This window comes from Ambystoma mexicanum, chromosome 10 (assembly GCF_040938575.1).
Source record: "Ambystoma mexicanum isolate Mex_15411 chromosome 10, UKY_AmexF1_1, whole genome shotgun sequence".
NCBI classification, from domain to species: domain Eukaryota; kingdom Metazoa; phylum Chordata; class Amphibia; order Caudata; family Ambystomatidae; genus Ambystoma; species Ambystoma mexicanum.
Genome location: NC_090932.1, coordinates 417,261,746 through 417,286,315, shown reverse-complemented (window position 1 = coordinate 417,286,315; position 24,570 = coordinate 417,261,746). Strand labels below are relative to the sequence as shown.

Sequence of the window (24,570 nt, the reverse complement as noted above, 5' to 3'; positions counted from 1 at the left end):
AAATGCTATCTCCTTTTATTCCCCACACACTCTCAGTCCCTACCTAAGCATCTCAGTCCCTCGTGTTCTGCTTCCCGCATTTGCTCTTTCATCTATCTGGCATTCCACAACTGAACCTCCTTTCTTATTCTCCTGATGGTATTGGGGTTCAAAAGTGCATTACTCCCGCCCCTTGATCAGACATGATCCAAACCCAAACCTACATTTCAGCTATTTGTGTACATTGTAAACGTGTTTGAGCTGCATATTGTACAAAGAGTGTTGTAGGACATTCTGTGCCCCGACATCTCAATGTTCGCTTCCACCACAATCCCTTACCATAAATATGGGTCACTGTGACAAATCACTATTGCCCAGCAAGAGGACAGAGGGAGCAATGCTATACTCAACCCTGCATTGCCACTGGCGCAGCTGTGGTCCAGACACAAAGGTTACACAGGCATAAAGAGAACTGTATTCTTTCTTCAGCACCAAGGGCCTGATTCTGACCTCATGCTAAATACAGTGCTGAAAGCCAACATTCTCCAGTCCAGTATTCAGCACTATTATTCTGAGGTGGGTGGAAATATTGGAGAGGAAATGTGCTTTCCAGCAGCAAAAGCTCCTAAAATCTCTCGTTATGGGGGAAGATGTGCTCCCGTAGCATTGTGAGCATTTCTTAGAAGAGTGCCACTTTTCTAAATTAAGAACGTTTTCTTAAACTTTCATTAAACTAGAAAAGTGGTGGTGCAATCTAAGGAATGCTAGATTTATAATGGGAAAAAGTGTGCAGTGGAGTTTGATGGCACCTCCCAAGATACCGTTAATGAACGCCTCTTTAGGCTGGTGCAGAAAGGGTGTTCTGGCTTTAGTATACGGTCGCTAAAACATGAAGGGGTTGACAAGGATGTTGCTGTGCCGTAAATCACGGCTTTCCAGGAGTGGCGAACTTGATTTATTTCTGCCACTCTTGGGTTAGCTCAGAATCCTTTGCATCGTGGTTGCATCGTGGTGAAGTGTGTTTCTGCGGGGACACAGCACTTTTCTTATTTAACATGCACCTCAGAATCAGCCCCTCAGGGTAGCATAGGCAGAGGTCAGGCTACACTATTTGTGAAATGAGCCATTATGGAAGCCTCCAAACAAACATAATATGGTAAATACAAAATAAAAGGCACAAAGGAATAAGCAAAAAAGGTTTTTTTACTTTACTTAAATGCAAAGTAATGAAAACACTAACAATCCCACCCTATAAAGCAAGCACACGGATAATGCAGACTAGATAGGAAAAGATTGAATATTTTGCGTATTAAGATACAGAAACGCACACAATAATGAAAAAAAAGAGTAACAGTCATGATGATATATTTTTTTAATGTCTTTTTAAGGTGGAGTAAGGGGCCTCGACTGTCCCTAAGGCCCAAGGTACAACGCCGAGTGGGACAGATCTAGAAAAGCCTTGTTATGGTCTCTAGTGTACCCAACCTCTACCTTAGTGTATCTGTAGACCTCAACAGCACTGAGACTGCTTTTGTGGTACTTTTCCCAACACAGCGTTGTGCATCTAAATAACGAAGAAAGCAAGCAAATCGTTTCCAGCAGTTCAATGCAAAATGTTGTCTCGGATGAAGCTGGTTTGGCAGTGAATAGCTTCGACCCTCTTTCTTTGCAGGCAGCCTAGGCAACTCGGCTGAGCGATGCCAGATTCGCACAAATGCAGCGGCCAGGCTAGGGAAGCTACAGAGTCTCAATGGCAGTTCAGTTATTCGCACCGTTCCAAAGATGATTGGACCGAATGAGGGATCCTCCCCCTAATATAGTCACAGCAGCAGATTAGTCCTTTTACAAGCCTTCTGCCAATAACCATTTGTTTATCGTGTAGATAGATCAAACACACCTATACACATACTACAACAAAAAAGAAAAGGTAACCTTGTAAGAAATACAAATAAAATAAGGCGTTCAATTGATTTCCTTACAGCACATAGTAAAAGAAAAAAAAGATATCGTAGATAATAACTTTTAAAATAGAGGATGAAAACAGCAGTCTAAGAAGTGGAGCATGGGGAAAAAAATGATTACAGGTAAACAATAGCATCACGTCTGCTTATGCACTCCAAGAATTAGACATTTCCCAGGAGTTTCACATCGCCTTCAAAGCGCAATAGGTACATTCTGGCACATTTCCACACCTGTGTTATTGCATTAGTAAGACCACGGCTGTAGCCGGATACACAGCTGAGCCAGAATATTTCTCTAGTGATATCATCAAGGTTCTCAACATATTTACTCAAATAGCACTTGCTGTGCACCCTCATTTTTGGACAGGAGGTGAGGATGTGCATAGCTGACTCAATCCACTGGGTATCATTACAAATTCTGCATGTTCGCTTATCCTTAGCTAGGCCAAGCCATGCACTCCTAACCTCCAGAACCTCCATCCTTTTAACCATAGGTTCATAAACGTCCTCCGTGTTACCAGAGAGGAAAGGGGCCTGAGGTTAGCTTGGGGCAATTTATAAACAAAATGCATCCTAGAGAATGTACTTAGTGACTTCAAAGCAGATACTTTTCGTGACTCGCCACCCAGTCCCATTTTTCTGCACTATTCTTTAATGCTTTTAAGACAGCACCTTCTCCATACTCCCAGTGAGGTTTCAATTCTATCTTAGCAAAGAACCTCTCATTTATTATTTTAATTTTCTGCAGTGTATCACATTTGTTTTCATCTGATGCAGCTTTCAGGACGTACAATAGCGAATTGGGTTTAGCGTAAAAGATCTTTATATATAATTTGACTTTGTTTATTTCAATGAGCGTAGACAGAGATACCAGGCCCAGCTCAAGTCCTATGGCTTCAATCGGGGTGTAGTTTGTGAGTCCCAAAATCCTTCTCCTGATAAGTCCCTCAAGGCAGTCTGCCCAATTACCCCATTCTTCCCATGACGTTTCCAGAGCGTGTAGGAATGCTGCGGATAGTTTCTGTTTATATATATTAAGGATCCCCAGTAGACTATAGCCAGCTGTCATTTTTGAGAAAATTGTTAAGGCCGTCATGGTTGATAGCACTTCAGCTCTCTTGTTTTGTGGCACTAATTCATTTCTCTTTATGAATTTGGTGTTAGAAATATTACCTCCTTTACTGTTTCAGACCCAGAGTACTACATCTGCAGAAAGCCAGGGGGTTTAGAAAGGAAGTGGGTAGAAATGTTTCCTAGGAGACAAAAACCCTTTTCATGGGTTGTTTCCTCCTGTCTACTCTGGACCTCTCATCACCCCTTTCTGCTCTAGAAGATAAGAACATGTCTGGTAATTCTATCATTACATCGAATTGCCCCCCTGTCTTCAAACAATGTTGAAACAGACAGTTCCCAGCTGCACTCAAGCGAACCAGCCTTCCTCCTGGGAGAGGTTACAGGACCTCTACTAAGGCACACAAAACATTTATTGATATCTTGGTGTTGTTTCAAAGGGAAAAAACATACAACGAATGGTCACGTCAACTGCTCAACCAAAGTGGAAAGACAAGTTAGGTAGATACAAAATATGTGCAGCAAATTGAGTTTTGGCAATTAACTAATTTCTCTCTATAAAATGAACCAATATTTAAATATGATTCTGTTTTATATTTATCTCAGCTCAGCCTCCATATTTGAAGAGGCTGCGTTCATGCCACCATAAGCATGGGTTTAGCAGTTAACTGAAGTGACTTTATGTTTTCCTTGGAAAATTGATTTCTGTTCTCATTTATAAAAAGTCAAGTGTGATTATGAGTGAGCATAACTTTGTTTCTCGGTATACTGCAAACACATATTTGGAGGCAACTGTTCTGAAGTTGATGAATGTACCATGCAATGTGTAGGCTGCTAGGATTTTCGCAGAAGACATGCTAACCAAAAACAGGTTGCCTATTTCAATTTATTAAAATATGGCCAGGGTTCCATTTACAAAACAACCCCCATTCTACTGAAGTATGGTTTGGGGCTGAGCAGTCCTAGAAAGCCAATAACACACTCTTAGTTCCTAGTAGCTTCAGGGTTATCAGCGGGAGAGGTGGCAATTGGCATGTGCACATTTCAGCTGCGGTATATACTTTTACGTTAGGAAGGTATGTGGTCTAAGAGCTACCAGCATACCAAATAACTGACACACACGTGAAACTATGCTTTACTTGATTATATGTGGATGATGGTGAGCCAGTTGTGCACCCTATGTGCTGGCAAGCCCATGTGGGCAGAAACCACTAACACACATTTTAGAGGCGCAGAGAACTTTATGAAAGCACGCCCGATTACCGACCTGGGTTTCACAAACAATCCATTTACTGGAGCTCCTAAAATTAAAAAAGGTCTCCTTAGCAGATGGAAATTTAACAGTCATCTATCAATGTATTGAACCACTATTGAAAAACACTCAACAATGCAACTGCTCTGCCCACTGCATGGTCATTTGTACTGTGTTTCTGTGTGAGGTACAATTTTCCATAACGAATAAACACAAATAACATACACATTAAGGATGTACTTCAGATAAGAGTTGTCAGACAGTTGCATGTGTGCTGTTGTCAACTGCCTGCATAGCACGAAACAGAAAGAAACAGTTCATGATGCTGCCAATGCTTAGGAACTGGTATGTCAAGGGGACTACATGCATGTATTTACATTGCTGCCATAGCCAGGTTTGATGGCCGACATTGTTGGAGACTAACACATTGATTTGAGATGCTGACAATAAGTAAGAATACGTGGAAACAGCCAGGGCAGATTTGAACAGGCTTAGGGCCATGTCACTGTCAAAGGGGAGCAGGGGTAGGTGGCCTACCAGGGAGAGTGCCAGGGTCCATCCTACCCCAGAAGTGGGGTGAGGAAAATGGAAGGCCTCCAGAGTCTACTAAAAGCAGAGGCGTTGCTAGGGGGTGGGGGGGGGAGAGGGGCTGAGGAGGCTATAGCCCCGGTTCTTTTGGTTGTAGCCCCGGATAGAGGCTGAGGGGTTACAACCAAAAAAGGCTAGCTAGCCCCCTTTCCCAACAGTCCCAAAATTAGCATAGCCCCGGATCTTTTCCAGACCTAGCAACACCCCTTACTAAAAGTGTATGTGGTGCCTGGAATTGGAGATCATTGCTTAGACTCCCTTCTAGTAGTTTCTATTTTTCTTTCAGAAGAGCTACCCATCCCAGAAGACTCCAGAGGGCTACAGAGAGAATCCAGACTGGAGCCCCATGAGAAAATGAATCATCGCACAGTCACTCAGAGGCTTCCATCCAATGAAAATGCATAGAGTGGGGAAAACCCAGGCAGTGAGAGCAGACTCTTACCTTCCAGCTTGAGGAACGCCACAGAGTCCAAAAAAGGAGGCGGGGCTTACCAGTCTTTTTAAAAACTGCATTGTACAAACCCAACCCTCTAGGGAAAAGATAGAGTTAGATTTGTCCCAGTAGACAGGCGACTGCAACAGCCAGTGGGAACACGGGGCCGATTGACATGGCACTGCCAGGGCTATACAAGTGAGGTCTAGGGGGGAGTTTGAAGGGCCAAGAGACCAGGCACTGGAGAATGGATGGTGAAGAGAAGTGTTTTGAAGATTGTGGCAGTGGGGGAGAGAGAGTCCATGTAAATAATGTTGTGTTACAAAGAGTGGTACCAATTAGAGTAGTATTGTGTGGCTGAGAGAGCGTGACTGGGACGGCGTGTGTGAATGTGAGAGAGGGAAAGGAGCGTGAGAGAGGGAGACATTAGCGATGTGTATGAAATTGTAATTGAGCTGAGAGAGACAGTGACACTGCAGGGTAGAATCAGAAACGGAGGTAGAAATAATAGGAGTGGGTGGCGTATGGATGGTAGAGGAGGAGGATGGTAGAGAGAGGGCGAAGGAGGCGAGATTGTGGGCGAGAGAGTGGGAGCGTGAAAAAGGAAAGATTTGGCAGACATAACAGATCAGACAAGAGAGGGAGAGAGGTGAGAGAGGAGAGAGGGAAGAGAAGGAGAGACAGAGAGAGAGAGAGAGTGAGAGAGAAAAGGGGATAGCATAGAAGGTGGGATGAAAAGATGAAAGGCCAACAAAAGGAGAGAGGGAGACTAAGTAAGATGGATGCCGGAGAAGACAAGAGAGGGGGGGGGGAGAGAGAAGAGTTGAGAAATAATATAATGCATACCAGAGGAAACAAGAACAACCTAGAACGACCTACAGCAACTATCCGTTTAGTAAGCTGTATCTTCTTTGGTCTGCAGATGTTTGAGGCCATCTGTGACAAGATGAACACAGTGAGGCAACTGCGATGGGTGGCATTACATGTCTGATGCAAACAATACGAATAATCTGTGCATGGTCCCAACAGTGCCTTTGCTGGGTAGATTATTCCGATTGAATGCATCTGTATACCTTTATTTCATAAGAGAATTTCTAAATGAAAATCTTCTAAATAAAAATATATATTTTTTAAATTATAAACTAAAAAAAGAATAATGATGTCTAATTGTCCTTATGTTTGAACAGCTGAGAAACAAGCATTCTTCACTCACGATGGGCCAGTTCATCTTGTATGTGAGCAACATTATGTGTAGCTGGAGACAGGTTGACTTCCTTTCATTTAATCCCCAACTTGGTTCCTTATCTTGACCTATCGTTTTCTCAATTATCTTAAGATAATGACTGACCCTTCAGATATCCATTCTTATTTATACAATGAAGGCATTCCTGAAATTGCATATGACTCATTCAGACTCATCGCTATCTGCCCCTTGCCTTCTGGCTATGTTCCACGTGCCAGATGCAGTCAATTGATGGTGACGTCATTAGCTGAACATGTTTGCTAGACCCGCAAAGGAAGTAGCAATTCGCTCATTGTCAATGTAGATGTTTTTGTTGGTTTGAGATACACGTCGTGCTTGTCAGCGTCGCCAGGCACTATTTGAAGCTCACGTTCTATTTTAAAGCATGTCTTCAAGTGGACATTTTCGTATAGGACCTACAACCAATAATTCCCACTTGTTGTCTTGGTCGTCGGTAAATTAATGTTTTGCTGAATCAGAATGTGCAGCTTTAGTTCGAAATGACTGCATCAGCATACTGTTGTTCTTATCAGGAGCAATGCGTCCAAAGGTTTGTACAGATTTATTGATATCAATTGCTGTATCATGAGCCATGTTTTGCTGTCATTACAAACAAGCCACTCCCCTCATACACGCACATTAGTCATTGGTGTACCCGGCCGAAAGAAAGACGTCTGTGCGCAAGTGGGACAAACGCCAGACCTTCCTCAGTAGCCAGCAGCTGCCATGGCTCCATGGGAGCGCAGGCAAAAGACCACCTGGGTTTATCCCACAGCAGTATTATGTGTTTATGGGTTCTTCATTAACATGAGGCCGGGGGAACCATTCCTCACCCCTTATCTGATTGGACCGTACAAGAATTTCACCGTGGAGCAGGTAACAGTTGTATTGTCAGCACATGCTGTTATATTTCATAGTGCATTTTAATCTGTTGATGAATAGTAAAAGAAAAATGGCCAGCTCGCTAAAAAGTGTTCACATTGCGTGAATGTTTCGAACGTAATACCAGAAGCTAAGAAAGTATTTTTAAGTGTATGCTGACACACAAAAATTCATCATCATTACTTTTTATGCCACCCATTTGTCAAAGGATCCGTTTATTACATCACCCACCAGCAAATATTGTTTGCTATGTAACTCTTGATGCAATGCATTTCAAGTGGGATGGGTAATTATTGATGTTGTTTAGACCATCAAAGCATGTCCTTGTGAGCACTAGAGGAACTTTATGTTCTGCTTAAATAAATAGGTCACGTTTACTGAGACTGAATAAGTTAAATGAATAAACGTATACCTATAATATCTCAGAAGGCAGCCTAAATGTGTATCTAATTTTAAAGGGTCACAAGTATGTTCTGTGACGGTCAAAATCAGTCTACAAATTAGCAAATCGTCCACATGGTGAAATTAAAAATAACTGTTAAGTCTTCCCTTTCTTTATAGCTAATAACATATGAATTCAATCTTTAGAATATAAAGTGTAGCCCCAAACGTTGACAGACTACTAGATGAGGGAAAGGCAGGTTTCACGCAATCTACATTTAAATTAGACAGTTAATGTGGCAGTATTATAATGCTATGCTGTGTTATGCAATGCTATGCTATATGGTACAGTTAGGCCTCAGACCCTCCATGTCACCTCCCTCTGCCTCCCACTGCACGCAGCACCCAGATGTTCCCTTCTGCTTATTCTCTGCAAGTATAGCATTAGCACCATATTTTGGAGATAACTGTAGGGTTTCTACGAATGCCGCTTATCCATGATACAACACAATGTCCCCGCAAGGCTGCGTCACAAGGTCACAAGTGAGATGTCGACAGTTCTTGCCAAATGTCTGCAATAACGTGCCAACTAACACCCCCCATTGTGATAGTGCTATGATATATATGTGTTTGCCTATGATATGCTATATAATCTGCTCTCTAGGGGTGGGCCCCTAGAGAGCTCTTTGTGCCGACTGCCTGGACACTTGTGCTGCTGTGTTCTCTGCTGATCAGTTGATCACCCTGCATGCTGTGTATTTGCTATCTAATACAAGAAGCTTTGTTTACCATCAGTCTGTGTCTGGTCTCCTTCTTTGATGCAAACTGAGGGTGATGCCGAGGGGGCCCTTGGGAAGGGGTCCACTGTTGGCCACCACACAACAGATACCCAACAAGGAAAATTAGTTCACAATTTTAACAATGCAAACCATATTCAACCAGATAATTTAGCAGTATAGTCTTTGTTTTACTGTTGAATAAAAAGAAGATAGTCATGCAAATCTTATAATACTTATACTATGAATTTTGCTCTAGAACAAAATATAAGAAGTAAATTGAGCACGAAAGGGCATGTGGGATGTACAGGAAAAAGGGGGATGGGAAAATGTTAGAAGCAGAAGAGGCAAGGCTGGCAATTGAGGGGACCTACGTTAAGGTAAGGAGGTCTGGGGGAGAGTTCAGTGCTATGGGTGGTGGGCAATGGGGGACTGAAGATTCGGGTGGGAGGAGGAAGGTGAAGGGTGGTAGCTGACAAGTAGGCTAAGGCTTGAAGGTAGGCAAGTGCGTCGAGTACGCAGGTTGTTCCGTACCCAGGCTTCGATTGTTAGATGCAGCCCGAGTTTAGAGCAACTCATTTTGTAATATAGTCAATTTTTGGCATGTTTCTTTTGGGCCCTTTTTCAAAGCTGGTATTAGGACCAAGGCCTTATGATCTCACAGCCAGCAGTTTAACCCTTAGATGAGATGTTTTCTTACCATTATTTGCCTCATTGTGGTCCTCTGTAATGCTGTGAACATCAACATTTCTCCAAATTGCAGCCAGTTTCCCCAAGTCTTATTTTTCAGACTAGCAATAGTGAATACTTGGAAAGATATTTCTTGTTGGATTATTAGAAGTCCCTTCCCCACCAATGGCTCGTTGGCAACCTGCTATCTCTGAAATAAAACACATGGGTTGTAAGGGCCTGAAAGTGCACTGCCTCCACAGACGGAAACTGGACTCTGCTAATGCCACATTGTATTAGGCTCCAAAAGACATCTACCACATTCCCAAACCTCTCACGATATTGGTTATAATGCAAAAACCTGCCACAGTGGAGTGTGGTGAACCAGACAGACTCAGACGATTGGAGTTCATTCTCAAGAAGTTTTATTCAAATTAAAAGGGTAAAACTCCTAACTAGCCATAACACTATGAGGGAACTTGCCTACCTAACAAAACAAAAGCTAAGGTGGGCTTTAAAGTCCAAAATAAAGTTCCACAGTCTGAATCCTGTCCACTAACGGGCCCTACCACTTTAGAAAAAACATCTAACCAAAAGGGAAATGGGAGGCTTTCTTTGTTCAAGAGCCTCAACACGGCGTCGGCTGGGCCTGATTTATACTTGATGGACTCTGGACTTCAAAAGTTCAGTTTCACAACACAGGATATTCTTCCTAGTCTTTGTATCAAGTTAGGGTTTCACTTTCTCCTATTATCAAAGAAACAGTTTCTTGTTGTAAACATTTTCATATTACAGGGTTTATTGAAAACAACCAAAATATACTTCTGTACCTTCTGGTACTTGCTTCGTCTTAGTTCAAAGCATTGATATCTCTTTCTCGATCCTCCTTTCATAGGATGTTTGCACCCACGGGTTTCTCATGCTCCCGTAACATTTATAGTTTTCACAGCCATATTCACAATGTTTGTATTTTTCTCAGTTCACTTTTCATAGGGTATTTGCACATTCAGGTTTGTCAGTCTCCCATAACCTCGATAGATTTCACATCCGTTAATCACATTGTGTGTACCTTGTATCGGTAGGCTCTCTGTCGGGCTTCTGTAAACTCATTTGCTTTCCCCATCGCTACCTATCTCAGTAGCTACGATCCGACGTATGTACAGTTTAGGGACTTGGGCTCCCTCAAAGGATCTTGTCTCGGCATCCGTTACCGGCCTCCTGGCCCATCACAACTTGCTTGTGCAAGTGTTACCAGATGAGTGAGACATGGGTATCGCCGTCTTGGTCCCTTCTCAGGACTCGGTTCCTTGGTTAGGTGGAAGCTGTGCCCACACTCCTTGTTGCCACAGGCTCAGCAACCTGGCGTGGCTCCTCCCCTCCAGGACATCAACGATGCAGAGGCTCGCCGCTGTGTAGCGGTTCCTCCTTCTCTGTAGGAGTTTCCTGTCTTATACAAGTCACAGGAACAAACAGAGCATTGTCTTGCTTCACTGACTGTGGCATTCAGGCTGTGTTCAGCATTGCCTGTAGCCAATATATACATCAAAGGATCTTTGTGGAATATAGTCGTTGTAGGGGATAGTCAAGTTTCTTCCGCATCCATATATCTGGACACAGTGGTTTGGACTGGGAATTCTGCTCAGGAATGGGAGTCCTTGTCCCAAGAGGGGCGTCACTTCCAGTGAGGTCCTGCTTGCCCAGAACCCTAGGGAGGGTCTTGCATAGCAGGCTCATCTTCCTAACCTCACTGGGGTTTGTCCACATTTGTTATTGCATTTTTATGGGAGACCCCCATACCTCTCCCCTCTTCCCTAACACCCAACTACCATTAGAAATAAAAAAAAATATACTCTGATCTTGCACACCCCCCTTCTAAAAATGCCAGGAAAACATTTGTTGAAACGGCAGTGATGAGTTGGCCTCTACTAGTTGGGCTAGCATCAATGTTATATCCTTTGGCTATAATAACAAAAGTTACCGACCTGTAAAAGTTGCTGCGTTGAACTATCCTTCCTATAAGCTGACCTTTCCCCTGGTGGAAGCATAGGATTCTAAGAGGACTCATGCTACGTGTGGCAGCTTTCACCAGTCTGGGCTTTTCAGCTAACATAATTTTGCATTCTAGAACTGGAAATTGATTACATTCCTGAATTGAAACGATTATTGGCTAATGAAGCAGGACTGGCTGAAGGCATCATACATGGTGACATTTGGACACCTGGCAGCTACATGAAAGCTTCTTTGCCACCAGCTGTAATGCCAAAGTGCAGTGCCTCTTATGATGTGTGGTTGAGAGAAGTCACAAAAAGAACAAGTGGACAAGGGACAGTCCCAGGGCAGACTGCACTACAATGTGTGGGCCTTTATCAGTACAATGCCTTGATGCCACAGGTATCTTTAACCTTCTGTGTTTGGAACATGGACATACAATCCTTGTCATACCCATCTGTATCTATATCGTCTATATCGTCTGACATGCAACACAATCTTTGCCCCATTATATACCCCTTTGTCTCGGTGTGTGGCGCTGGGGAATTTGTTTCTTTTCTCCCCATCATGATAGGTCTGAGGAGACTTTAAGGGTACCTCTTCACTCTCTCCACTATGTTGCGCAAGATGTAAACCCCCCTGCCCATGCCTGTGATATTGATGCTGTGCCTAACTGTGTTAAAGCTTATGTACATTTCCATGGGCTTCATAGCATTTACAGTGATGTGGCATCCCCGCTGGCTTCTGAAAAGGAAGCTGCAATGGAATTTGGTTTAACTCTTACCTCCTCCGATGCCTTTTTGTAAATTGGACTTGTTAATTTATATATTCATTATAGTTAGACAATATGCAGTCTGAGCTTATGTACACTTGGGGTGGAAAATTAGCCTCACAGCTTGGTAGTAGAGGGGATCAGACGTGTGGCAGGTGGAGACAGTCCATCCACAGATGTGTGTGCTTAGGTTCAGAACCTCTTGACAAACAATGATACCTTTTGCCACTGACTAGGCCCTTTTGTGAGCCCTACTGAGGATCCCCCCCAAGATCCACAAAGAATCATTCATACTCTGTGCCACAGATTCCCAGGCAAGCCTGGGCCACCACTCATGCTTAATGATTATGAAGATCATGCTGCCGCAGAAAGATGTAAGGTTTTGAATCAAATCTTACATCTTACACATAACATAGAAACATGGCGGTGGCACTTGGACCCTGGCATCCAAATGTTCCAGCCGCCCCTCTGTGCGGCCAGTAATATTCTTATGCGAATGGCAGTAGTGGAAGCAGTTTTTGGTGCTAGTCGGGCGGCTCTTGATGGGGTCAGTGGTGGGAGGTGAACATCTTTAGTGTTGTGCATTAACATCCTCATGAAAGCAACATGAGCAAGCATAGCAAGAGAGCCCCAGGTAATGTAGAGGAAATCAGGTGTTTCTCCCGAGAACATTTGAAAAATAATGTGTTTTAATTGTGCCTTTTTACTATATATATTTTTTAGAAAAATGGGTTTAAAAGTCAAACAATTTGCAATTTGTTCTTTAGGGTAACACATGGAAAAACTAGCAGATGCCACATCACCAACAGTATATAGGAGCATTTGACAACATTTTCATGATGCTTGCTTTCACAGGATATGCCATTGTAAATAATTTCTGTGCAGCTGTGCCCACAATATATCCCAGCATTGACAGTGTAAATAATTTCCTAAAGGTGAGTCCATAATAAAAAAACAAGTATTCCTATTGTAAACCACATTGATTTTGTGGTCACTATACTTCACTGTCGGGGAGCTGCAGCCACAATCTATTCCAAAATTCATAATATATCAAATTGGATGATGTTGCACAAACACTACAAGCCAGCATTATCACTATCAATATAAATCCATTATGCAGACCCCTACCGCCACACACATGAACGCATTGAGCACTTCCACACATCACCCCCCCCCACACACACACACATTACTCACACAATAAATCAGAAGCAAGATGCAAAGACATGCGAAGACTCGAACATCGCTGCTGCAGGAAGGAAAGATACAGAATTCAGGCCTTTCTCTGTCTACACCCCTGGCACCTGGAACCTCTTCTCTGCCAACACCATCCGCTCCATCTTGCTTTTATATTTCAGAATGGATCTCATGACCCTCCTCTTCAAGGAATGGCTTCTCCCTAATGCCTAGGGCCAGAGACCAACCTTTCTGTACCAAACGTGTGGCTGGGCGATCGGCTCCCTCCCTATTTTCCTCCCTGGTTACTTGTAGATCCCTTGCTGTCAAAATTGCCTCCCCGCTCCCCCCCACCCCTGTTGCTAGCTTCCTGCTGCCCTGATTTGATCCCTTGCTTTCTGCTCCCATCTACGTGTACTTCCCCCTTTGGGTTGTAAAGCACTCTGCTGCTTCCTGAAGCTAGGTCCACTGCCAAATAAATACAATAATAATAACAATAATAATAATAATTATTATTATTATAATAATAACAATAATAATACACCATGAGACACTGCAAACATATATTTTGGGTCACTGTTAGGTAAGATTCTCATTTTAGTGACACATCTTCCTGACCTGTGTCAACCCCGGTACTTTTTGCTGGACTTTGTGATGCTTTTTCCCCTATTCCTAGGTGAGTGGGAATCTTTTCGCTCTCTCACCTAGTCTTTTACTCTTTTTATGGGTGACCTTTTTATGTCTCTCCAAAGTGTGTGATAGGAGTTATAGTTTCCTATAATTTTGGACTGACTGTAATGTATTGTGGCAGCGCACATCATTTTAAATGCAGTGGCTTCCTTGCAATTTCTCTTTAATGAACTTGGGTGAACTACTGTTCCCAAGGGGTAAAGTAGGATTTCCATCCTCTTTACATTGTATATAGTGAGCCAGCACACCCCACCTTATGTGGAGTTCTGAAGAGATTCAAGCATTCCCTTTCTTACTTACCTGGTAACATTTATGTTACTATTGCAAGTTTACTTCAATGGCTGGTGGCAATGAAACTACTTTAATGACTTTTCGTCATTATTACTCGCAGGCTGTCAAATCAGTTTCTGTAATGCACAGGAGGGTCATCATTCTGCTAGAATGGCGGGCTCCTTCTTTTTTTGACATTTCATGTTTGCTTGTTGTTTCCTAGGTCTTCTCCTCCCATTCTAGGTAGGAACGACCTTGGCAAGTTTTGACTAAGGCAGGAATCCTTTGTATTCCCTACAGAGCTCCAGAGTGTCTAAGAAGGCAGGAAGCGGGGGAGGAGTCCAAAACTTTGCAGCCCTTTGTCTTTTAGCTTGCCTGAAAAGAAACAGTGCCCACTGGAGGGCTGGCTGTCCCTACTGGACAGCCAGACAGCCCCTTTCTGTAAACAGCAGGGAGAGCTTGCAGACGTTGTGCTGTAGTTCCTGATAAAGAGTCTGATTTTGGAAGCTGCTGACAAGTTGACCACTGGAGCTGAATCCAAAGAAGAAGATGAAGAAAAGACATCTGTAGTCATTTTCAGCGACCAGAAAGCCTGCTGTTTAACCGGAGCCTGATGCAGCCCTTCGTTCCAATCTACCTGGGGTTCCCAAATGCGATGACTCCTGCCCTGAGGCTGGTGAGATCCACTAGTCTCAAGAAGACCTGCAAAAGGAGCCATATCTCGACATGCTGTTAACTGTCTGGGCTGAAAAACAAGAATACTGAGGGATCTCAAGCCAGTGTGCAGTGCATGTTCTTCTGAAGTCCGAATCCTGCTGAAACTTTGGTGAACTCCTGCTGAACCCCCAGAGAGATGATTCGAATCCCTAAAGTCCCCCCAGCAGAGTGCAGGGCGGAGAGAGTGAAGACAATCAGACCGGCGACATTTGTCCATCATCTGGTTCCTGTAAAAGGGTGCCAAATCAACAGAGCTGTGAGAAATTGTGAAGAATTGTTTGCTGGAATCCTCTTCTGGCGAATGCTGCTGCAAGTTACCATCCAGTGTCCATTTCGTCAGTCTCCATACCAAGAATCCAGGGCATGGGTTTTGTGCTGCTACATCCTGAAGGCATTCACCCAGAAGCTATACTTTTCCCTTAAATTACTGTGCTGGCTTCGGCTATACTTACCTTAAGCCCTGTATGAATCCTGTCAGGCGGAGTGGGTGATTCGTGTGGTTGGGAGTTTGCCCATGCCATTCGCCGAGGTCTAATGCTGCAACGCATATAGGGAGCCTTTTGTGAAGTCCCTGAACACTTTTAAATAACTCTAAAGCTAATACCTACTTGTTGAAGAAGTTATCCACTGGAACCCTGACTTTCCTGCATCTAAGCCCTATCCTGACCTGCCTACAGATAGCTCCAAGATCAGTAGGGTCCCTCTTCTGTCTCTGAAAGAATTCATGCTGAAGACTAGGGAAGGACTACAAAAGATAAGCCTTCTGTCTTGAAACCTATAACAAGTGTAAAAGTACTTACTTGTAAATGAGTTAGTGTTGTAACTGGATCTCTGAAATATAATACATTACAAAGTGTTACACAAGTTATTATTTACCTTTAAGTTGCTGGTTGCTCCTTTAGAAAGTATATACATTACTTTACTTACGTTAAATAGTGTTGCACTCTTCTTAAAAGTAATTGTGTTTGGTACTGTTTTATTATTCTTAACTGCATGAGTGTACAAGTTTACCAATAGGGTTTACCTACCTGAATAACTATGTTGTTGTATTGGTTGACCTCTATGTTGTATTGAGCATTCTTAGGCAATAGAACCCTGGCTGATGGAATACCTGGGTGGAATGTTTATCTTGCAATATGGTCAGTGTGGAACTGGAGAGAAGCTGACCAGAGGTGGGGGTCGCTGAGAGAGATCTTTGTGTTAATAAAAAAACAACAGATTCTCCTACGAAAGTGTGGACTCAGCTTCATTTCACTGGCGACGAGCGTATGAATCCCATGCCAATGATCCCCAGCAGATTGTGCAGCACCTAGGAAGTTGGGGAAACCATCCACTGATATCACCGGCTGTGGTATGAATTCTGGAGCGTTTAGTGCCACATCTAATGGTTGTCTGAGCTGAGTCCGCACTCGCTCACCCAACGCTGGTGGGCGCTGGATCAACGGAGACAGTGCTGCAATCAAACCCTGTGTCAGCATATGCAAGTAAGGAGGGGGAAGAATTTGCTTGTGCACGCATTCACACATCTTGCGGTTCATTGAGCCGGCAAGTCGGCATATGCAAGAGAGGAGGGGGAAGAATATGAGCAGTATTTGGGTGCGCATGCACTCACACAGCCTGCCGCGAACAGTGGAACTGCGTGCGCCCAGATCCCTCTTTGCGTTGCTAACCGACAACGCAAAGCTTGAAAAGAGGACCTTTCTACATAATTAACACACCGTGGACATTTTAGCTACATCGGTCACCCGAGGCAACGAGATGCAATACCTTTTCGCACCCGAGAGCAGATCGGGTACACTGTCAAGTGCACTGGAGAAAAGCGGAAATTTAGGATCGCCTTTGCATTAAAGGATTTCTGCTACATTAAGGTTGCCATGCAGGGCATGATATTTTCTTGGCCTTTTGGGAAAGTGGATTAGCCATAAGGAAGTGTGGTTAGCAACATAAACTGTACTGTGGAACACACACCAACGTTAGAGCATCTGCATGTGATGGCCAGTGCAGGGGTACCTGGTCCACCGTCCTTCATGCCTATCCTCGGGCCTTTGAAAATTAAATAGGTGCAATGGAAAAAGTGATTTCTCCACTATGTGAGCGTTGCTTGTTGCAACACTATATATACAGACCGCAAGGTGTCCCATATAATGCTCTTTTTGGGATATGAGGGGCAGCGCATTTATGAGACATTGCCGAATTTGGATCAGTCAGATGAGGGGTCTGTTTCAAATCAATTTGACACTGCTTTGTAAACATTGGATATACACTTTAATCCTAAAACCAGCACTATTCTAGAAAGATATAATTTTGGTCTGAGGGTACAGGAAGACGGGGAATCAGTTGAAGAATACCCTTACTGCTCTTCGCAACCTGTCTCTCTCTTGCGAGTTTGTTGACAAGTTGGATAAACATATAAGGGACCAATTTATGATTTATTTTAGTAATGACAAAATAAGGGAGGAATTGTGGTTGAAAGACGAGCCAAGTTTAGATGAAGTTATTCATGTTGCAAAAAGGCTTGAGCATTCAATAGCATGTGTTGCCAAATTGGCAAAGAAGGATTGTAAAGCGCATACGACTGAAGTGCTGAGGGTGGGCGATGGGGAAATGGGGAAGAAGAAGAGGTAGAAAGGGAGTACTCAGCATGTCTGTGAACTTCCCGACTAAAAAGGTGATACATTCAAGGGTCAGAAAGCAGAGGAACTGTTGTGTTTTAGGTGTGCCAGTGCCAACCATTTTGCTGGGTCCCTGGCATTTCCAGGAAGGAAGGTTACATGTTCTAAATGTAAAAGATGGGGTCATTATGCAAATTGTTGCACAAACCTCACATTTTGGGGCAGGTCGGAGAGTGTTGTATGTGGCAGAAGAGGAGAACCAATCCTCAAGAGATGAGGAAGAGGACCAAGTTGAAGTAATTGCAGTCAACATGGTCAAATGTACTGGTGATGAATATTTAGAAAGCCCATTTGCGGAAATTGAAGTTGATGGAAGGGTGTGAGGATGATGGTGGATTACAGGGCAAATGTGTCATTGATTTCATGGCAGGTGTTCCTTAGGGAGGTGGGCGGACAGTTAGAAAAATTACTGCCCCCATATTAAGCCAGGCGGATATCATTTCAGGAAGATTAGTGTCATTGGATACTTTGTTGCAAGGTTGAACTTTAAGGGCAGGTAAGCATGTGGCAAGGTTTACTTCACACAGGGTGGTGAAACAATTTTGGGGTGGAGAGAGCAGAAATGATTGGGCACAAGACTTGATCCCAACACGGTTCAACAAGTGCTGCATGTGGGAGACGGTGTGAGTGTAGTTAAATCATATCCCAGTGTGTTATCGAAAAGTATTGGACGCGTGAAGGTATGAGACACAAAATAGTGCTTAAGGAAGGAAGTGTGCCAATTGCGGCAAAGTTGTGGTCAGTTCCATTGGTGCTGAGAGAAAGAGTGAAACTAGAACTTGAGAGTCTTACGATGTCAGGTGTGATAATGAAGGCAGGAAGTGTAGAATGGGTATCCCCTTCGGTGGTGGTGAAAAAAAAACTGTGAGTTAAGGCTCTGAATAGATTTGCGAGAGCTGGACAAGTATTTTGTGGAGAGACATCCCTTTCCTAATATAATGGAGATGCTGACAATGGTGGGAAGACCAAGTATTTTTCTAAACTGGACATGACATTGGCCTACTACCAAGTAGAGGAAGATGAATAGTCAAAGAGGTTAAGTGTCTTTATTACCCATGAAGGTGTGTTTCAGTTTCACCGGATGATATTTGGGCTGGTTTCAGCTTCATCTGTTTTTCAAAAGATGATGGATATTCTTTTGAAGGATCTGTGGAGAGCACATTGTTTTCAAGACGATATCTTGGTATGTGGAGAGACTCTAGAGGAGCATGAAGAGACACTCAGGAAATTGTTGGACGTTGTGGAGTATTTGGGGCACAAAATATCTGCTGAAGGCTTGAGGCCCAAAAGTGACATGGCTAATGCAATAAAGAAGGTGCCTTCTCCAAGGACAAGGGCGAGATGAGGTCATTTTTAGGAATGATCGAATTCTATCAGCAATTCGTTCATAACTTTGCTGACAGCCTCATTACAAGCTTGGAGGTAAGAGAAAAACGATGCCGGTAAAGGATTACCGGCATCGCTTACCGCTCCGGTCCATTACAACCCGCCAACCCGCTATCAGCGGCACCGTTATTTACGGTGCCTCTAATAGCGCCATTGACGCGGGCACGTGACTCTAAATGCCAGCAATAGCGGCATGGCGTAAACAGGAGCTGAACACAAGTCAGGCGGACATGCAAATAACAGCCTACTGAAGGCCGAAAGTACCTTACCAGCATGGAGGACAGACCGGCATCGCGAACCACCCATAAACGGCCATGTGCAGTGTTCCCAACTGCCACAGGTGCACACAATCATCACAGGTGGAGCCAATGTAGACTGGGCCAGCACAAAAGGAGCACACCCCTACCCTCACCCAGACACACACCAAAATGATTCCAATACTAGTAGCAATACTGGGGCTGGAGGACATGATTGCTGTGGAACTCCAGCACCAACAACAACAGGCAGCACAGAGGAGACGTAGGAGGAGAAGGAGGGTGAGGCAGGCCCAGCATGCACCACCAGTGCAGCAGGCAGTTGTACCACACAGGCAGCCCCCAATCCCTCGAATCAGAGCCAGTCCATTCAGCCTAACCCCTGAGCAGATCCACACCCTGTACCGTCTAGACCGGGACACGATCACCACCATTGTGGACATGATACATAATGACATTGCCAGCCTCATAGACATCCGTACCGCCATCCCCCTTCTACTGAAGGTGGTGTCAGTGCTCCACTTCCTAGCCACAGGCACCTACCAGCACACAGTAGGACAGATGCATAGCATATCACAACCATTATTCTCACGGGCGCTGAACCCAGTGCTCGATGCCCTCCTGAAGCACACAGGTGACCACATATTCCTACCACGGACTGCCCAGGAGATCTCCAACACAAAATTTGGCTTTCATTGACTGGCAGGCTTCCCAGGTTGCATCGGTGCTATCGACTGCACCCATGTTGAATTGGTGGTCCCACATGCCATGGAGGTAGTATACCACAACCATAAATTATACCACTCCATCAACGTGCAAATGGTATGTGACTCAAACAAGATCATCACACATTGTTGTGCCCGATTTCCCGGATCAACCCATGATTCAATGGTCATGCGGAACTCCATGATACCACGCTACATGGAGCGACAAGCAGGACAACGATCCTGGCTTCTCGGTGAGTTGCATGTCAAGCTCATGGCAGTGTGATGTGGGGAGATGATTGGGGGAGAGATGCATACTTCACCTGGCTGAGATGGAGGGGAGATGCATACTTCACCTGGCTGAGATAGGGGGCGGAGAGATGCATACTTCACCTGGCTGACATGGGTGGGGGGAGATGCATACTTCACCTGGCTGAGATTAGCTGAGAGGATGGACCATACTCATACCCCAAAGCAGGCCAGACTGGACCTGACACCTGACACCTAAATGCAAGAGGTAAGCTGCACTACTATGAAAATGAGGCAGTGCTGCAACCATTCCATAGCCATCAACATGTACACTGCACATACACAACAGCGACAAGCAGTTAGTATGGCCAATGCAAATGACCGAATGACATCACCACAATGGACATGTGTCCATTAGTGCATACAAAGGAGTCACATGAGGCCAAAATACAGAATCTCACTCCTACACCACCACAGAGGTCCAGCATACCAGCACGGCTACATCAGGCGTGGAAAGTCAGATCATCAAGAGTCTGGCTTCAACGGTGACAGGATAAAAGCATACAATTAACTACACATTACCTAGATCATGGGAACAACCGGCATGGGCAACCACAGTGCATGAGCACTCATAAGGAATAGAACACCCCTGCGCCCACTAGACGATGCCACGCACACCTGTCGATCATATGAATTCACACATTGCAGTTACTTTGAGTAGCTGTATTTTTGCATGGATATGTGGATGCAAACAGGAAATAAATGCATGCGATTGTGTCATTGATACAGGTCAGATTTGGTGTAATCACTTACACATAACCATTGTTTCACACATGCAGGTGATGCTGGCTATCCCTTGAAGAGGTGGCTCCTTAGCCCTGTCCGGAACCCGCAGAACAGGCACGAAGAGGACTACAATTGTGCACATACACGTACCCGTGTGGTGATCGAGCAGACATTTGGGATTTTGAAGGCACAATTTCGTTGCCTCAGCAGGTCTGGTGGGGCACTCCTGTACGGGCATGAGAAGGTGGGCAAGATCATCATGGCATGTGTCATGCTACACAATATGTGCATCAGACGGAATGTGCCTCTGCCCCCTGACGTTGAACTGCAACCACCTGACGAGGGGGATGAGGATGGAGGAGATGGGGCTGCACATCAGGGAGGTAGCGATGCACAGGAGGGACGTGCCGTGCGCCAGACCTTGATTAACCAATGTTTCTAAAACACATAGATGCGGAATGTGCCTCGGAGGTGGGACTCAGGGCACTGGTAGTGTCGGGGACATGGACACTGTGCACTGTTCACCAATAAAGCACACGTACACAATAAGCAATGTCCGGTCATGTGAATTCTCATATCACAACAGGTGTATTGAACAAATAGAACATTGAATGTGCACAAGCCCTCCACCCCACACACCCTCTTCCCCCTCCCGCTCCCCCTCAACTTCCCCACACACCCTCTCCCCCCTTCCCCTCCCCCCTCAACTTCCCCACACACCCTCCCCCCCCCCCCTCAACTTCCCCACACATGGTGTGCACTTGCATGCACCATTAGTCTGCAATAGTTCGGAATGGCAGGCTGCACCTACAACCCTTGTCCACTGCCAGCATCGGGTGGACCCCTGTCCGACCTGCGCAAGTTCCGCACAGACCTACGCAGGGGGCTGGTCTGTGTGGAGCTGGCATTCGAGGAGGTGCCTGGTTGTTCGATCACCTGTGCGGGACGCAGGGCCTCCAAGGCTTCCACCATGCGGGTGAGGACCTGCCTCACAGCCGCCAATTCGTTGCATATGTTTGTGGAAGTTGACTCAATGGCAGCTTTGAGCGACGCTGCACATTCCCTGAAATCCTCCCTTGCCTGGCCACTTTCAATGATTTTCTTGATCACCAGCCCTGTCAGCTCCTCCTGGAGCTGTTGGATTACCGTGATTCTCTCTTGCCTGTCCCGGACACCGGTGGATGTCGAAGCTGCATGCGACATGGTTGCTGCATCATGCATGCTCCCCGTGGGGCTGGGGCTCCCTGGCCATGACTCCACAGCAGACAGCTCATGGCTGCTGGCATTGTGTATGCTGGTTGGGGAGAGGTGGGGTGACTGCAGGGGGCCTGTTGCGGTAGGTGTTCCAGGTGTCAGACTATGTGTATCATCATCTGACACGGGTGCCGTGGCAGCTGCCTCTCCGATGGTACTGCTGGCAGTGGAAACAGAGCCTTCAGCCACTGGCTCCTGTGTGGTGGTGGCTGGTGTGGGTGCTGTGGTGGTGGCCCTTTTGCACATTGGTGCTGTAGCTTTGTGGCTTGTGTTGGGCCTTTGAGGTAGTCCTGGTTTGACTCTTCCCCTTGATGTTGAGGGCCTGTTTGCTCCCTCCGTGCCACTGGACTTCTTCACTGGTGTCGCGGGCTGCTCCGTGGGGTCCTGATCATCACTGTCAGATTGTGTGCCTGTGGGGGACCAAGAGAGGGACAGCATCAGTGATGGGTCTACGTGTATAAGGCATGCATTGGGGTAGCTGCAATTCTATGGAATGGCAGGTATTTGCCGTTGAAGTAGTGACATACGGGTTGCTTGCCTTATGGGTGGGTCATGCAGGGATGCATCTGGGCTGACACATGTATGGGGTGAATCATGCATGTGGACGAGATGGTGCTGTGCACTGCCTGTAGGCATGGTTGCGTACATGTGTCTGGTGGCCCCTGCATTGCATCATTTCACTGTCAGTTTGGGGGGACATCTTCATGGATTGCATTACAGTGGTTTATTTGGGACACTTACCTGCATCAGCCGATGACGGGGCTCCAAGTTCCATATCCCCCACTCCCTCGATTGCCTCCATTCAAATGGAGCTCGCACAAGTCTCCTCCTAGCGAGTCATCGTAATGGGTGAGGCACCTCCGCCACCTGTTGCCATTCCGGACATCTTTTACTGTGCGTGGGGTGTTGCCAACCGCACTCACTTTACGTGCCACCTCCGCCCAGATCTCTTTCTTGCGCAACAGTGCAGGTCGACGCATATCATTTGCAAAAACAACCTACCCATTTTCGGCCAAGGTGTCTGCAAGCATGTTGAGCTCTTCATTGGAGAAGCGCTCCTTGCGCAGGCGCGTAGCTCCTTTTCTCAGTGACTTGGGCATTCTAATATGCTGTTGGTTGAGGTGGTGATGTGGATCCTGGGTGCTGAGGATGGCAATGGATTGTGTTTTTAAAGATGGCTGCCGTACTGTTTCCCGTTCCTGTGCGATGACGCTATTTCCGGTTCTGCCTATTTACGGTCACCGCTATTAGTGGTGACCGCTATTAGCACCCACCGCTGATAGCGGTCACCGCTAATGCCGGAACCATGGATGGCGGTGGTGCTATCTGCGCATCCCTCGATGCCGCTAAGGGCGATTTTTGGGTCTTTAGCAGCATGGCAGTAAGATCGTTACCTGCATGGCGCAAAGTTCGTGCCCGCGAACTCATGATAGCCCTCTAATAGCGGGCTCTTTGCCACACAGACACGGTATTTGCTCCATGCCGGTAAGGACAGTTACTTACCTCCAACCTCGTAATGACCCCCAAGGTGGTTAAGATGAGGAGCCTATTAAAAAAGGAGTGGAGTTTGTGTGGGTTGATGGGTGTGAGTTGGGGTTTTTGCACAATAAAGGTAAAATTGACTTGGTGAGGCTGTTGGCTCAATTAAGTACCAAAAAGAAGTGTATCATAACTGTAGATGCCAGTGATAGCAGCATTGGTTCTGTTTTGGAACAAGCTGGTGAGGACAGTTTGGAGCAGGCAATCACTCATGCCTCTAGGATGTTGAGGGGGCAGAAAGAAACTATTCTGTTCTTGAAAAGGAAGCCCCTGCGTGTCACTGGACTGTTGAACAATTTCAAAACTTTGTGTGGGGAGCAGAGTTTACCATAAAGACTGATCATAAGCCCCTCAAGGTGATTTTTGAAGAAAAGGGGTTAGACAAGGTGTCGAGGAGAGTTGCTGGATGGGTGACCAGTATGCAGGGACACACATTTGTTAGCAGGGACGCAAATTTGTCAAGAGAATATTTTAGCAGATCATTTGTCACGGTTAGGTGGTGTTACTGAAGATGAGGGGTTGTGTCCCGGTAAGAATGGTGTAGTGTTGTGAGAGAGGAGTGTGTTCTGGGAAGGATAATTGGATTTATGGGCCAGAAAAAAAGATTGAGTGACGAGGAGAGGATTATTTGGAAAGTGCCTTCAGAGCTTAGTACCAAAGATGGAATTTTGTATCGGTGGGACCACGCCATTGTTCCAAAGAGCCTATGGAGGATGATGGTGGAGACGGCCCATGAAGGTCACATAGTAATGACCAAGACCAAAGCAGTATTAAGGAGTGAGTACTGATGGCCTGGGCTTTTCATAGTGACATAGGAAGGGTACTGGGCACGCTTGTTGAGTGTGGGAAGTCAGGTAAAGGAGTGGCGGTTCATTTA

General features: G+C 45.3%; 1 protein-coding gene across 1 annotated transcript in view; it reads left to right on the top strand.

Moving 5' to 3' along the window:
- The first annotated feature begins 7,253 nt into the window (after positions 1 to 7,253).
- Positions 7,254 to 24,570, top strand: part of LOC138492879 (thiamine transporter 2-like) — a 110,029-nt gene continuing 92,712 nt past the window's right edge. Inside the window, exon 1 of the mRNA XM_069620198.1 lies at positions 7,254 to 7,412. Within this exon, the coding sequence (XP_069476299.1) occupies positions 7,254 to 7,412 (159 nt within the window). The remainder of the gene's footprint in view (positions 7,413 to 24,570) is intronic.